Raw genomic sequence first — 17,481 nt, 5'->3', positions numbered from 1 at the left:
AGATTTCACACATACCAGAGTCTGAAACATGGCCATAAACTATATATATATTCTGTTTGTCACACTCAGGAGGAGCAGATTTAATCATCAGCTGTATGTTTATGTGTATTTTTACATTAGTCTTCCCTCGTGTGTGTGTGTGTGTGTGTGTGTGTGTGTGTGTGTGTGTGTGTGTGTGTGTGTGTGTGTGTGTGTGTGTGTGTAATTATTATTATTATATTTATCATAATGTCTTCTGCTTGACTAAACACTGCAGTGTTTCCATCACAGAGCTCCTGTTTATCAGTGATGATTATAGCTGCTGCTCAGGGGATTCACATCACACACACTGAAGAACATGTCCAGTCGTGTGTGTGTGTGTGTGTGTGTGTGTGTGTGTGTGTGTGTGTGTGAATGTGTGTGTCTGTGTGTGTGTGTGTCTGTTTGTGTGTGTGTGTGTGTGTGTGTGTGTGTGTGTGTGTGTGTGTGTGTGTGTGTGTGTGTGTGTCTGTTTGTGTCTGTTTGTGTGTGTGTGTGTGTGTGTGTGTGTGTGTGTGTGTGTGTGTGTGCGCGCGCTCATGGAACACACACACTGAGAGTTTCAGAAAGCACCAGGATACGGGTGTAATTAACCGTGTTCAGTCTGATCATGTAAACTATACTGGAATAATCTGACATTGTGACATTCAGTGTGTGTAGGATATTTGTTGTGATGCTGAGTTTGAGCAGATGAAATGAACAGCTTTAGTTTGGATTTAAGATGCGTAAGTTTGGCATGATTTACATGAATTATAATTAAGCAATCTCAAACACTGACAGAGTAGAGCAATCACAAATAAAACACACAGCGCTTCAGGATTTTCTGGAAGTGCAGCGATAATCAGACGCACAAATTTAACAGTAAAATGTAAAATAACACAGTATAGTCATCATCATGGGATGGCTCAGTGGTCAGCACTGTGGTCTCACAGCAATGAGGTCACTGACTCAAGTCTTAGCTGGGTCTGTTGGTGTTTCTGTGTGGAGTTTGCATGTTCTCCCCGTGTTGGCGTGGGTTTCCTCTGGGTGCTCCAGTTTCCCCCACAGTCCAAACACATGCGCTATAGGGGAACTAAACTGGCCATAGTGCATGAGTGTGTGTGTGTAAATGAGTGTGTATGGGTGTTTCCCAGTACTAGGTTGCATCTGGAAGGGCATCCGCTGTGTAAAACATATGCTGGAATAGTTGGTGGTTCATTCCGCTGTGGCGACCCCTGATGAATAAAGAGACTTAGTTGAATGAAACAGAATGAATGAGTCTTCATCGTGTATATATATATATATACACACACAAATACAATAGATGGAGGGGTGGAGATGATATTAATGTAGAGGGAGAATGTTCCGTTTTGGGGGGAACCGTCCCTTTAATAAAGTTTGTTCATTAGTCTTGATATTAACCTAAACATGAACACTCTGTCATCATCCGCTCACTCTATACTTGTTCCAAACCTTCACCAGTTTCTTTATTGTATTAAACACAAAAGAAGATGTTTTGAAGAATGCTGGAAACCGGTAACCATTGACTTCCTTTGTATTTCTTACTATTGGAAGTGAGTGGTTACCGTTCTTCAGCATTCTTCAGAATATGTTCAGCGGAAGAGAGACACTGATGAAGGTTTATAAGCACAGTGCAGGGAGAGCGCGTGTTGATGTGTGGGTGAACTGCCCCTTCAGCCCGCTGCAGCTGAATGATGTCGGAGTGATGATGAGCATCCGTACAGCCTTAATAACACTCATATGATCATGCATGAGCCGATCGTCTCCACAGGAGCACTGCTGTTCATTATTCATTCACATGAGGATTGAGAAATAACACACCTGCTGCTCCTGTACAACCTGCTCTACTCTTTCTGTGTGTGTGTGTGTGTGTGTGTGTGTGTGTGTGTGTGTGTGTGCGCATAACTCTATTTGTTTGTGCAACTCTGAGTGAGTGAGAGACTGTGAGTGTGTGAGTGTGTGAGTGTGTGAGTGTGTGAGTGTGTGAGTGTGTGAGTGTGTGAGTGAGTGAGTGAGTGTGTGTGTGTGTGTGTGTGTGTGTGTGTGTGTGTGTGTGTGTGTGTGTGTGTGTGTGTGTGTGTGCGTGTGTGACTGACTGACTGACTGACTGACAGACTTTGAGTGTGAGACTGCGTGTGTGTGCGTCTGTGTGAGAGAGTCTGTGAGTGTGTCGTGTGGGAGTGTGTTAGTGGGTGTGTGTGGTGCCGTTGCTCTTATCAGTGGTGTGTGTCTCTCTGCTCCTCTAGATATCAGCAGCAGCGTCTCCAGTGTTTCCCAGAGTTCCTCACTGCGGATGAGCAGAGCAACATTCAGCACACGGCGGACCACTGCACTTCTCACGGGCTCGGCTGTGAGTACACACACACACACACACACACACACACACACACACACACACAGACATGCACACACTCACTTTCTCTCTCTCTCACACACACACACATTGATGCTAAATGTACTGTAGGTCTTCTGTGTGTGTGTGTGTGTGTGTGTGTGTGTGTGTGTGTGTGTGTGTGTGTGTGTGTGTGTGTGTGTGTGTGTGGTCTGAATGTGTGTCCTGATCTTCAGCTAATGCTGTAATGAAAGCCTCTGGCTGGGAAAGCCTGCTGCTGTGTGTTTTTCAGCTTATGGGATGTCAGAGATGTGTGTGTGTGTGTGTGTGTGTGTGTGTGTGTTTTCTTTGGTTTATATGTCATTAGTTTGAGCAGTTCATCATAACAGTGTGTGTGTGTGTGTGTGTGTGTGTGTGTGTTGCAGTTATGCAGTATTGGAGCATCACTGTAGAGTAGAGCAGTGGTTCTCAAAGTGGGGGGTCGCGAGACATAAGTGGGGATGCTTGGTGATTTCCAAAAATCTCATATATTTTATTAAACTCATAGCCCTGTCATATTTTATCCATAACCTGCAGAATATAAAAAACAGGGCTCATTATTTTTACATTTATAATATGTTTAATATATATTTGATAGTTGTGTATCTGTGTGCATACTTATGCGTGTGCATGTATGTGCGTGTGTGTGCATGCATGTATGTGTGTGTGCGTGTGTGTAGTTATGCATGTGTGTGTGCGCGCTTGTTTTTGTGTGCACGTATGCATGTGTGTACTTATGCGTGTGTGTGCTGTGCACGTGTGCGTGTGTGCACGCACATATGCATGTGTGTATACTTATGCATGTGTGTGTACGTGTGTGTGTGTGTGTGTGTGTGCGTCTGTGCGTGCGTGCGTGCGTGCGTGTGTGTGTGTGTGTGTGTGTGTGTGTGGGTGGTCAGTGTTCTGTGCTCACACTGTGTGTTTTCTGCTCTTCAGACTGACGGGCACACTCCTGGAGCTCATGAAGACTGGACGGGACGGGGACGCGCTGGACGGTGAGACACGCATCACATCCTGCTGACACACACACACCCTGATCACATCTGTGATGAGTATTGATCTGTCTGTCCGTCTATCTGTCTGTCTATCTACCATCTATCTAAAAACTGCTGTGGTCATTAATATTAGCCCCCTTAAGATAATAATTTTAGTTGATTGTCTCCAGAACAAACCACTGTTATACAATGACTTGCCTAATTACCCTAACTTTACCCTAATTACCCTAGTGAAGCCTTTACATGTCACTGTAAGCTGAACACTAGTGTCTTGAAGAAGATCTAGTCTAATATTATTTACTGTCATCATGGAGAAGAGAAAATAAATCAGTTATTAGAGATGAGTTATTAACACTGTTATTCTGTTAAATATTATTTACAAATTTGTACAATTAATAGCAGAAGTAATAGCACTGTACACACAAGTCTCTAATTCTGTATTTATGTCTCCTATTTGTTGTATAAAATGCACAGCGCTCATAATTTAAAACCCATCAAAGACAGAAATATAATGTAATATATTATGTAATGTATATATAATGTAAAATATAATGAACATGTAATAATATTTTAGTTATAGTCTGTTTTTCCTGGTTAAAGATGAGCCGTGTGTGAGCAGCAGATCATGTACCGTCGGTCTTTTCTAGCTGACCGCAGCAGATGGATGTGTGAAAGTGAGAGTTATGATGGTGTGGTAACTCTGCAGGAAATAATCAGAGTTTACTGCCGTCGTTTCCTCATGTTTAATGTGCTCGCGGTGACCTGAGCACGTTTATGATGCGCTATAATCTCTGATGAACTCACTGACTCTGCTCATTCCTCACACGTCCTGCAATAATCTACAATAACACTGTCAAATAGGTGCTGTAAACCGCATGAGGGAATCTCTTCTGCTGACTGAGCCGCGTTTATTTAATCGAAAATACACCGATGATAGAACACAGTGTGTGTCTCTGAATGTGTGTGTGTGTGTGTTCTGCATCGTGAGCATGTGAGTGTATTATTCTGCAGGAGACGTGTGCCTCATGAATGAGTGTAATGACGGAGATCGTTAACTCTGCAGGATGTTCAGTCTTAATTAGATGAGTTAATGAGTGTGTATTTGTACTCTAAAACCTCTCCAATGTTGTGTGTGTGTGTGTGTACCTTGTCTGTACAGTAGAAACATCATTGTGTGTATGTGAGTGAGCAGAGTTGTGAACTGAAGCTCAGTCAGTGAATCTGCTGTGTGTGTGTGTGTGTTTCAGAGAGCGTCCCACAGGAGCCTGACCTGTACAGTCCCGTGTCCCCCGTCCCGCAGGAGGAGCCGGTCTCCACATATTTCGAGGAGAAGGTCCCGATCCCTGATGATGGAACAGAGAAGGTGAATTCAGCATAGAGCAAATCCAGTTACATGTTTACTGGATACTTTACATGAGCCACAGCTCAGTTTGAGCTTGATCGGCTTCTCTTAAATCTTTAGAGGAGCGCTTATCACAAAAGAGGAGACCACAGTCTGTGACACAAATGACGTTTATTGCTGGAATGTTATGGTGAATCTGAAAGCTGATGCTTCTTTACATATTACAAGTACAACTTTCAACGCTCATTGTGATTATTATGGCAGACGTTTTATCACATTGCATCATCACATCGCATTATCACATCCCATCAAATAACATTATCACATTGCATAACATTAGCACAGTACGTCCCGTTGCATTATCACATCACATTATCACATTACATCACATTATCGCAACATTATCACAGTGCATCACATTATCACATTACATTACATCACATCATCACGGTACTTCAGATTATCACATTAAATCACATTATCACATTACATTATCACCATACATCAAATAACTTTATCATAGTATGTCACATTATACATTAATACATTACATCACATTACACTTTTACAGTTTACACACAACATTATCACAGTACATCACATTATCCCATGGCATTAGAACATTACATCACACTATCACATTATACACATAACATTATCACAGCTACATAATCACAATACATCACATTGTCATATGACATTAAAACATTACATCACATCACACCATCACAGCGCATGTAACTTTATCACAGTACATTGCATTATCACCATACATTGCATAACATAAGCAAAGTACGTCCCATCACATTATCACATCACATTACCTTATCGCAACATTATCACAGTACATCACATTATCACATTACATCACATTATCACAGTACATTACATTATCACAACATTATCACAATACATCACATTATCACATTACATCACATTATCACAGTACATTACATTATCACAACATTATCACAGTACATCACATTATCACATTACATCACATTATCACAGCACATTACATTATAACAACATTATCACAGTACATCACATTATCACATTACATCACATTATCACAACATTATTACAGTACATCACATTATCACATTACATCACATTATGACATTACATCACATTATCACATTACAGCACACTATCACAGTACATTACATTATCACAGTACATCACATTATCACACTATCACAGTACATTTCATTATCACAACATTATCACATTACATCACATTATCACAGTACATCACATTATCACAGTACATTACATTATCACAACTTTATCACATTACATCACATTATCACATTACATCACATTATCACAGTACATCACATTATCACAACATTATCACAGTACATCACATTATCACAGTAAATTACATTATCACAACATTATCACATTACATCACATTATCACGTTACATCACAATATCACATTACAGCACATTATCACAACATTATTACAGTACATCACGTTATCACATTACATCACATTATTATATTACATCACATTATCACAGTACATTGCATTATCACAGTACATCACTTTATCACAACATTATCACAGTACATCACAATATCACAGTAAATCACATTATCACATTACATCACATTATCACATTACATCACAATATCACAGTACATCACATTATCACAGTACATCACATTATCACATTACATCACATTATCACAGTACATCACATTATCACAACATTATCACAATACATCACAATATCACAGTAAATCACATTATCACATTACATCACATTATCACATTACATCACAATATCACAGTAAATCACATTATCACAACATTATCTCAGTACATCACATTGTTACTTTATCACCATACATCAAATAACTTTATCACAGTATATCACATTATACATTAATACATTACATCACTATCACAGTATACACATAACATCATCATAGTACATCACATTATCACATGGCATTAGTACATTACATCGCTTCATGCTATCACAGTATACACTTATTATTATCACAGTACATCACATCACGTAACATTATCATAACATTGCTGCTGTACACCACATTATCACATCACAAATGATCACCTTACATCACAATATCTCATCTTATCATATTATATTGGTTGAGGAGTTAAAATCACTTCATTGACACTGTCAGTGTAGCCCAGTGAGCGCAGGGAGAATACAGCAGAGCACAGTGTTCTCATGAGTGAGCAATCTGTTATCAGTCATGTGTGTGTGTGTCAAAGGTGATGATGGGAACATTCTGACCATGGTGCTCTTCAGCATTATGTCTATAAACATCACCAATCTGTAAGCTCCAGCAAGAGGAAGAGGCTCTTGAAAATCAAGTGGAAAATAAATGTGAACGGAAAGTGTTGTGAAAGACGAGTCTGTGCGCACACCGTCATGTGCTGTTCACACAGATCTGTGTGTGTGTCTGTGTGTGTGTGTGTGTGTGTGTGTGTGTATTTGTGTGTGTTTGTGTGTGTGTGTGCGCGTGTGTGTGTGCGCGTGTGTGTGCGCGTGTGTGTGCGCGTGTGTGTGCGCGTGTGTGTGCGCGTGTGTGTGCGCGTGTGTGTGCGCGTGTGTGTGTGCGTGTGTGTGCGCGTGTGTGTGCGCGTGTGTGTGCGCGTGTGTGTGCGCGTGTGTGTGCGCGTGTGTGTGTGCGCGTGTGTGTGCGTGTGTGTGTGTGCTCTGTGACCTTCAGAAGAGCAGAAGACACATCTGAAAGCAAACACACACCGGATGCAGACTAAAAACATGTACTTTCTTGAGAAAGAGCTGGACGATATGACCCAAAACACTTTATCTCAGTTTGGATTATCCAACCATTATTGAACTGTCAAAATAATTAATATTTAATTACTATTTAATTGAAGGATGCTATTCATGGATATTTAAAGTCTGAAATCAAACACAAATAGCTTGAAACTGAAGAAATGTTGTGGGAAAATCTGGCATTTCAGTCCTGATGAGATAGAGACGTGTCTTTATTTTAGATTTCTCCTCTTATTTCTGTAGCTCTGTATGTTTTTTGGTTATCAGCTGCTCTGAAATCCTCAGATTACTCACGGTTACTCTGGTTGTTTCTCCTCTGGTTAGTTGTTCAGCTTCCGCAAGCTCTGGGCCTTCACTGGACCCGGCTTCCTGATGAGCATCGCATACCTGGACCCTGGAAACATCGAGTCAGACCTGCAGTCTGGAGCTAAAGCTGGATTCAAGGTGAGCGCAGAGTCTGTGTGTGTATTTGTCTGTGACTGCGTGTGTGTGTGTGTATTTTGTCATCATGCTTGTGTGTGTGTGTGTGTGTGTGTCCCTTAGCTGCTGTGGGTTCTGCTGGGCGCCACCATCATCGGGCTCCTGCTGCAGCGCCTGGCTGCTCGTCTCGGTGTGGTCACGGGGATGCATCTGGCTGAGGTCTGCAACCGACACTACCCCACGGTACGACTTACACACACACACACACACACATATGCGGCGGAAGCAGACAGATTAGTAGCAGGTCCTCACACAGAGCCATTATTACTGCAGTAGAACAGACGTGTTTTCCTGTATTCTGCTGCTTTAAAATCTGAATAATCGTTTAATGTGACTCTTCAAGGACATGAGAATAAGTCTGCTTACTATGTTTAATATTCTCCATGGCAGTGTAAATAAACATCCTTTTACCTGGTCAAAAACCCCTCAGTCAGCCGATTCCCTTCATATCTCTTTAAATGCTAATGAGCTGCTTTTAGCCCCGCCCCCTCTGAGCCTGCAACAGAAGAAGTGACGTACCAGCGGCCCAACGACAGAACTCTTTCTGACTTTACAGGTCATTTAATCTGACTCCAACATTGGTTATTCCAGTTTGACCATCTCTGTTTTAGCTGTTCACATTAGTAGTTGTGGTGTAATAAATCCTTTTGAAAGGATACCCAAAAAGTGGGACGGTACGGTTCGCTTTCAGGTAACCTTTGACAGTGGAAACGGCCATAGAAGCGTACCAAACCGGACCGGACCATTCAGTGTAAACGGGCCATCAGAGCATGTGTAGAGTCATGACGAGATGATTGACAGCTGCAGTAACCAAGCAACACAACAGTGCATTAATGTACAGTGTGTGTGTGTGTGTGTGTGTGTGTGTGTGTGTGTGTTTGTGTGTGTGTGTGTGTGCGCGCGTGCAGGTGCCGCGGATCATCCTGTGGCTGATGGTGGAGTTGGCGATCATCGGCTCCGACATGCAGGAGGTCATCGGCTGCGCCATAGCACTCAATCTGCTGTCAGTCGGCAGGTACATCAACACACACACACACACACACCTAAACATAAACTCTTACACACACACAGACACACACACACACATACATGCTCTCACTCACTCAGACACTAACTGACTATCTCACATGCATACACTTAGACACACACACACGCACACACACACACACACACACACACACACACACACACACACACACACACACACACACACACACACACACACACACACGTGTTTCTGACTCTGGTTGTCTCTCAGGATTCCTCTGTGGGCCGGAGTGCTGATCACCATCGTGGACACATTCGTCTTCCTGTTTCTGGATAAGTACGGTACGTCAGCTGAACACACACACACACACACACCACTGTTCCAGCTCTGATCTGTGTGTGTGTGTGTTCAGGTCTGAGGAAGCTAGAGGCCTTCTTCGGGTTCCTCATCACCATCATGGCGCTCAGCTTCGGATACGAGGTGCAGTGTGTGTGCGTGCGTGCTTGCGTGCGTGCGTGCGCGTGCATGTGTGCATATGTGTGTGCGAGTCTGTGTGTGTGTGTGTGTGTGTGTATACTCCTCTGACCTCTCTCTCTGTCTGCGGTGGTCTTCAGTATGTGCGTGTGTGTGTGGTCAGTATGTGTGTGTGTGTGTGTGTGTGTGTGTGTGTGTGTGTGTGTGTGTGTGTGGTCAGTGTGTGTGTGTGTGTGGTCAGTGTGTGTGCGTGCTTTCGTGCGTGTGTGTGTATACTCCTCTGACCTCTCTCTCTGTCTGCGGTGGTCTTCAGTATGTGCGTGTGGCTCCGGATCAGGCTGCGGTTCTGCAGGGGATGTTCCTGCCGTACTGCCGTGGCTGTGGACCCTCTCAGCTGGAGCAGGCGGTGGGCATCGTGGGTGCCGTAATCATGCCACACAACATCTACCTGCACTCCGCACTCGTCAAGGTGAATAAAACACACAGAACAAGCACACACACTCCAGATCAACCACACACACACTCCAAATAAACAACACACACACACTCCAAATAAACAACACACACACTCCAGATCAACAACAGGAGAGGAGCGTCTCCGTCAGCGCTGCACAGTAGAGCACCTCCTCCTGCTCCTGCTGCTCCTGCACAGATCTCTCTGAGAGGAGTGGAGTGTGCTGCACTGCTGGCCTTCTCCACTGTGCTGTGTGTCCTGCTCTGATAGATGAGCTGCGCCTCAGAACACCAAGACCAAACGCAATGAACACGGTGAACGCTTGCAGAGGCCCACACCTGCACACCGAGTCTGATCCATATCAGTTAATCCATTTGCTTTGTTCTGTGTGTGTGTGTGTGTGTGTGTGTGTGTGTGTGTTCAGTCTCGAGATATAAACCGCAGCAATAAGAAGGAGGTGAAGGAGGCGAATAAGTATTACTTCATCGAGTCGTCCATCGCGCTCTTCGTCTCCTTCCTCATCAATGTGTTCGTGGTGGCGGTGTTTGCTGAGGCCTTCTACGGGAAAACCAACATGGAAGTGGTGAGAGGAGCGCGCTCTGTGTGTGTGTGTGTGTGTGTGTGTGTGTGTGTGTAATATGCATGTATATGTGTGAGTGTGATATTCTGAAGGGTGTCTGTATGAGTGTGCACCTGTTTGTGTGTAATGTACTGATGTGTGTGTGTGTGTGTTCTCTGCAGAGTCAGCAGTGTAATGAAACAGGAAGTCCTCACACTGATCTTTTCCCAGCAAACAACGAGACCCTGGAGGTGGACATCTACAAAGGGGTGCGGCACATTTCACACTCACCCCACTGAGCTAATATTCTGAGTGAGCGAGAAAAACAGAATGAGATGCACGTTATAATATTTTACGAGCTTATTATTATTAAATATTTAATTTGGTTATTTTTGTTTTATAAAGTATACAGAGAGAGAGAGAGAGAACAAGCAATAGAATTACCAAAGGATAGAGATATAGTGAGGCAGGAGGGATATCTCCTGTGTGTTGAGTGAGTGAGGTGACAGCGCCACCTGCTGGACATCAGTTTATATTCACCTCCTTCATTTAGACAGAATAATTCATACACACTAAAAGCATGTAGTGCAGAGTTCAGTTCTGGAACAGTACCTACACACACATTCAAACCGTTTTCCAGGCAACGTTTAACAGCTGCTGAATTAAGGAAGATTAACGACCAAATATGACCTCTCATGAGCACAACTGCATTCACCATCAGGAGGCGCCGCAATCACTTATGTTGGAGAATTTAGACTGAGAAATCTACAATAAATAGTCCAGCCTCAGAGCCTGATAACTCCTCCCCTTCATCATCAGCTCTTCACCTCATCCGTAGCTCCTCCCCTTTATATTCAGCCCCTCCCTTTTATCATTAGCCCATCCCCTTCATCATCAGCTCTTCACCTCATCCATAGCTCCTCCCCTTTATAATCAGCCCCTCCCTTTTATCATTAGCCCCTCCCCTTCATCATCAGCTCTTCACCTCATCCATAGCTCCTCCCCTTTATAATCAGCCCCTCCCTTTTATCATTAGCCCCTCCCCTTCATCATCAGCTCTTCACCTCATCCGTAGCTCCTCCCCTTTATATTCAGTCCCTCCCTTTTATCATCAGCTCTTCACCTCTTTCGTAGCTACTCTACTTTATAATCAGCTCCTCCCCTCATCTGTAGCTCCTCCCCTAAATATATTGCTTTCCTCCTCACCAGCTCCTCCCCTTCATAAATCATCCCTCCCACTCAACAGTAGCTCCTCCTCTCCTTATCAGTAACCCCTCCCCTAAATTTGTAGCATCTCCCCTCATCATCAGCCCCTCCCCTTCATCATCAGCTCCTCCCCTTTTATATCATTTAAATCTTTAATATAGTGCGTGTAAGTGCTCTACTTACACTATTTATACTGCAACATGAGTGTGTGAGTGCAATTTGGGACACATCGCATAATAATTGCGGTGGCGTTTGAGGCTGTGCGGTTCTCACTTTTCTGAAAAAGAAAAAATAAAGTGTGAAATACGCAAAGTGAGAACCACAAAGCCTCTAACACCACCGCTGCATATGTGGATATTGCGGAGCAAAAGCGTCTGTGATGAAGACTAACTGTGACTGCTAGGTGTTGTGTTGACGTATTGCGTGTGTGTGTGTGTGTGTGTGTGTGTGTGTGTGTGTGTGTTTGCTCCTGCAGGGTGTGGTTCTGGGCTGTTTCTTCGGGCCGGCTGCGCTCTACATCTGGGCTGTGGGGATCCTGGCTGCGGGGCAGAGCTCCACCATGACTGGCACATACTCTGGGCAGTTTGTGATGGAGGTGTGTGGATCTGCACGGAACAATTATATATATATATATGAAGAGTTTAGATGCAAAAACTTCAAAGCCATTTTATTTCTTCTAAAGTTAGCATTTTTCTCTGACTCCTGTGTGTAGGCTTGGTAATTTTACTGTTATAGTGACAGATAAGTTGCCTTTAAAGTGAATTAACTGAACAGAAACGTTGGAGGCTGAGAAAAATTTTCATTTTAGGAGAACATTTCAGACGGCATTTAGAGTTTTTTGCATCTGAACTGTTCATATATATATATATATTCAGATTTATGCACCCTCCTGTGAATTTCCCTTTCAAATATTTCCCAAATGATGTTGAGCAGATTCAGGAATTGTTCACAGTATTTCCTCTTCTTGGAGAAAGTCTTATTTGTTTTATTTAATTTGTTTTAAATTGTTTTAAACTCATGTTAAGCTCAATATTATTGGCTCCTTCAGCAATATTAGTGTTGGATTGTCTCCAGAACAAACCACTGTTATACAATGACTTGCCTAATTACCCTAACTTTACCCTAATTACCCTAGTGAAGCCTTTACATGTCACTGTAAGCTGAACACTAGTGTCTTGAAGTATATCTAGTCTAATATTATTTACTGTCATCATGGAGAAGAGGAAACACATCAGTGATTAGAGATGAGTTATTCTGCAATGCAAGTTTATCTCTCCAGCACATTTCATACACAATAATAACTCAGAGTGCTTCACATAGACAAATAAAAGAGGCAAGAAAAGAAAATAATTAAAAATGATTTAAAACAGATGGAAATGTGTTAAACAGGTGATAAAGCAATGAGAAAGAGAAGGCATAACAGTGTGATCTATATCAGCACACCGCTCGTTCAGTAAAGGCTCAGCTAAACTGATGTGTGTTCAGTCCTGCTGTGAATGAGCCTAATGCTGGAGCACGTCTGATCATTCTGAAACGGTCATGTGTGGAATAATCTGCTCTCTGTTGATCAGAAATTGTGGGAAATGCACATGAGGGGGACTCATTCAACTGTACACACTGTTGAGAGTAAAATGATCCGCCCTCCTGTTGAATATTCAGTGATTATCAAGTATTTCTCAAGTGATAATTAAAGGACATATTCACAGTTTCCACATGTCTCTCTGTCTGTCAGGGTTTCCTGAACCTGCGCTGGTCCCGCTTCGCCCGTGTGCTGCTGACGCGATCCATCGCCATCTTCCCCACCCTGCTGGTGGCCGTGTTTCAGGACGTGCAGCATCTCACCGGCATGAACGACTTCCTCAACGTGCTGCAGAGCATGCAGGTACACACACACACACACACACACACACACACACACATTTACAGACACTATTCTGACTGCCAGTGATTGCTCAGTCTTCATCACACACACACACACACACACACACACACACACACACACACACACACACACACACACACACACACACACACTCTGTTCAGAAGCGTGTGAAACTGATTGTGGAGCTGCAGCTGATCACAGAGAGCTGAACAGATCTTTAACCCCAGTTTCTGCCGACATGTTTATATGCGTTACTATGGAGACATGTTAATACGCTCCTGTCAATCAATATGAGTGGGCGGGGAAACGGCACTCCTACATCAGGCTGTGGCGGCCTCAGAGAGATTTAGATCCTGCTGAACATCAGCAATATTAGAGAGACGTGCTGTGTTTCTGTCACTGCAGCATGACTGAGGACACACTGCACTACACACACTTCTGCACACACAGATAACTTTGCATGTTGAATTCTCTCCCTCTCTCTCTGTGTGTGTGTGTGTGTGTGTGTGTGAGCAGCTGCCGTTCGCTCTGATCCCCATCCTCACCTTCACCAGTCTGACGTCTCTCATGCACGACTTCGCTAACGGACTGTGAGTATCAGAGTCAGCTCTGCTCTATTCCTCTTCAGCAGGAGTGGTGATCGACCAATCAGAGTCCAGCGTTCCTGAGACTGGTGTAATACAGTTCTGTATCGTCAGGGAGTCGGTGTCTCTCACACTGCACTGGAGTTACTGTCTGAGAAGCTGCAGGTAGATGTGTATAATGCTGTGGTGTTCTGACAGCAGATGTTTACTGCAGTGTGAACCGCTCATCTGCTGCTGGAGGCATCATGTCAGCTCAGATCATCATCACTGCTCTGTCTTCTGTTCACTCAGATCAGCCAACAATGTTGGCAGACACTGTGTATTATTACAGTGTGTGTGTGTGTCATATAGAGAGGGTGCACTGATCAGTGTGTGTGTGTGTGTGTGTGTGTGTTTCAGCGTGTGGAAGATCGGCGGGGGTCTGGTCATCCTGCTGGTGTGTGCGATCAACATGTATTTTGTGATTGTGTACGTGACGGATCTGAACAGCACCGTCCTCTACGTGCTGGCGGCGCTGCTGTCCATCGCTTACCTCAGCTTCGTCATATACCTGGTGAGATCAACACACACACACACACACACACACACACACACACACACGCTCATACACACTGAACATGCAGTCAAACACACACTTTACACACTCATACACACACTCAATTAAACATACACATGCATACACACACACACAAACGCTTACACACACACACACACACACATATGGAACGCATACATACATAAACAAACCCGCATACACAAACATGCGCACACGCACACTATTACACACATGTACAGATCTCATCTCTGTGCGCTTGAATGTGTGCGCTGTGTGTGCATGCTTTAATACACACTCTGTGTGTGCATGGACTGTGCGATGTGTGTGTGTGTGTGTGTGTGTTCATTCATTCATTCATTTTCGACTTAGTCCCTTTATAAATCAGGGGTCACCACAGTGGAATGAACCGCCAACTATTCCAGCTTATGTTTTACACAGTGGATGCCCTTCCAGCTGCAACCTAATACTGGAAAACACCCATACACACTCATACACACTCATACACTTTGACCAGTGTAGTTGATCAGTTCCCCTATAGCACATGTGTTTGGACTGTGGGGGAAACCGGAGCACCCGGAGGAAACCCACACCAACACAGGGAGAACATGCAAACTCCACACAGAAACACCAACTGACCCAGCCGAGACTCAAACCAGAGACCTGAGTGCTGCGAGGCCACAGTGCTAACTACTGAGCCACCGTGCCACCTATCTATATATATATATATATATATATATATATATATATATATATATATATATATATATATATATATGTGTGTGTGTGTTTTATGTTATGTGTGTGTGCCTCTCCATTTACAGTATATGTGTGTGTGTTCAGGTGTGGCGGTGTCTGCTGGCTCTCGGTGTGTCCGCTCTGGCCTGTGGATCTTCAGCTGAGTTTCCAGCAGCCGCTCTCATACAGGAGCAGCCCGAGTTCGACTCCTGAACCAAAGACTGAAGCAGGAGCTGGGTTTCTGCACACACACACACACACACACACACACACAGTGCAGCAGATGATCATTAACAGTAGTGTGATATATCTAATAGACTAACAGCTGATGAGCAGCGCTGATGATTCAACCGTTATTTAAAGCTCCTTTAGTTTATGTTATAGTGTTTTAATGAGCCGCAGGAGCCGTATCCTGCGTTTATACCCTGAACATGTGTTTTACCTGCAGTAAATACCGACTTGAAGAGCAGCGAAGGATTTATTTGAGCTGAAACGACGCCATTATTCATACTTGAACACAGTGAAGCACCCAACCCCGGCTGAGGAGGATCATTGCGGCCTGATTCACAGTCAGTTGTGCTCAGATCTGCTCCATTATTTCATGCACAGGTTCATTTCAGAGACTGCTGCGCTGCTGCTGCTGTACGGTCATGCTTCAGAACAATGCTTCTCTTATGGTCCAGCCAATGGAGGAAGCAGAAGAATCCTAATCTAATCTGAAGACCAGTTTATTCTGCTTGTTTAAGGAGAAACTGGTTTATTTGGGACTCATTGTTTCTGTTGTGCTTGTCTGGTGAATGCTGCTTGCTTTACGAGTTTGTAGATCTGTGGACTAGACATGAGACAGCAGTAAGAGAGGTGTTGCTCTGCAGCGCAGTGTTTGCTGTAGTTTAATCCGGCAGGTTAATAATCACCTTTAATGATTGAGAGATAATCAGCCATCAAGTGCCTTTGTGGAGATCTGCGTGTGTCGTGTCGCGCGTCTTCAGTGTTCTGTTTCTCCTGAACGCCACCTTGACCTGAGCTTCAGAGCAGATTTATGAGCTCTGTTTGCTGTTGCCGTTGTTTTAAACACATTCCTGACTGTCAGACATGCAGAAGTGTGTGTTTGAGTCTGTACTGCAGTGGATGATGATGATGATGATGCAATAATAAACGTCCACCGCCACATGTGCTCTCAGGTGTTTTCATTGCAGCACACAGCATGCCTCAGTTTAACCTGAATGGCCGTCTTGTTTTAAATGCATGCTGTTAAACTCAAGCTATATCATATTTCTGTAGCTTATATATGCTTTGGGTGAACATGTTAATCCACTGAAATCAATCGTTTTGGTGATGTTTAATTAAAGTCTGGTGATTTGCATTTACCTTGTTTTTTACCTCTCACAAATGTTCTGCTGAAGTTTATTATTCAGTTGAGGTGAAATGTGTGTGTGTGTGTGTGTGTGTGTGTGTGTGTGTGTGTGTGTGTGTCAAGCGGAAACTAATGGCACGTCATTAGCACTGTGTGATGCTGATTTGCATTAGCTTCATATGTAACTTACTAATGTAAATAGCTGAATCTGCATGCTCGCTAATATAGCCCCGCCCCCTACTCAATATTCAGGTATAGCTGGCAGCGCATCAGCATACTGTAAGAAGTGTCCGCAGCTCAGATCCTGATTACTGATCATCTCAGTTAAAGGCAGAGGATGTCATTGTGTCCAGTAGAGGGCGCATATTTACAACTAACAAACCACACTGGAACACACCGGGTGTGTGACGCGTTAGCATGAACACACACGCGCTGTGCAGTCATTATTTAGTGTACGTCAAACACACTTTAACTCATCAGTCAGTAATCCGATTAGTGCTCATGATGGTTAATGGACGAGGCTCATCCCTCATGATTTGACCAGCACTTTAATGGCACAGCTGTGTTTATTCCTGTGTGTGTGTGTGTGTGTGTGTGTGTGTGTGTGTGTGTGTGTGTGTGTGTGTGTGTGTGTGTGTGTGTGTGTGTGTGTGTGTGTGTGTGTGTGTGTGTGTGTGTGTGTGTGTGTGTGTGTGTGT

General features: G+C 43.6%; 2 protein-coding genes across 4 annotated transcripts in view; both read left to right on the top strand.

Annotated features, from left to right (window-relative positions):
• The window catches only part of slc11a2 (solute carrier family 11 member 2), a 17,582-nt gene extending 768 nt beyond the window's left edge, over positions 1-16,814 (top strand). Inside the window, 16 exon segments of one of the 3 annotated variants that reach the window (NM_001040370.2) lie at positions 2,265-2,368; positions 3,326-3,384; positions 4,632-4,747; positions 7,836-7,955; positions 8,055-8,174; positions 8,900-9,006; positions 9,250-9,320; positions 9,392-9,459; positions 9,767-9,922; positions 10,332-10,490; positions 10,649-10,735; positions 12,148-12,267; positions 13,405-13,554; positions 14,071-14,144; positions 14,538-14,691; positions 15,535-16,814. In NM_001040370.2, the coding sequence (NP_001035460.1) occupies positions 3,351-3,384; positions 4,632-4,747; positions 7,836-7,955; positions 8,055-8,174; positions 8,900-9,006; positions 9,250-9,320; positions 9,392-9,459; positions 9,767-9,922; positions 10,332-10,490; positions 10,649-10,735; positions 12,148-12,267; positions 13,405-13,554; positions 14,071-14,144; positions 14,538-14,691; positions 15,535-15,642 (1,644 nt within the window). In that variant the 5' untranslated portion in view covers positions 2,265-2,368; positions 3,326-3,350 and the 3' untranslated portion in view covers positions 15,643-16,814. 3 annotated transcript variants of the gene reach the window in all.
• The window catches only part of poc1a (POC1 centriolar protein A), a 521,349-nt gene that overhangs the window by 441,879 nt on the left and 61,989 nt on the right, over positions 1-17,481 (top strand). The gene's annotated exons all lie outside the window — the stretch shown is intronic.

The sequence above is a fragment of the Danio rerio genome, chromosome 11 (genome assembly GCF_052040795.2).
Source record: "Danio rerio strain M-AB ecotype USA chromosome 11, GRCz13ab, whole genome shotgun sequence".
NCBI classification, from domain to species: Eukaryota; Metazoa; Chordata; class Actinopteri; order Cypriniformes; family Danionidae; genus Danio; species Danio rerio.
The sequence above is the reverse complement of the archived record's forward strand: the minus strand, read 5'-3'. Positions and strand labels throughout refer to the sequence as shown.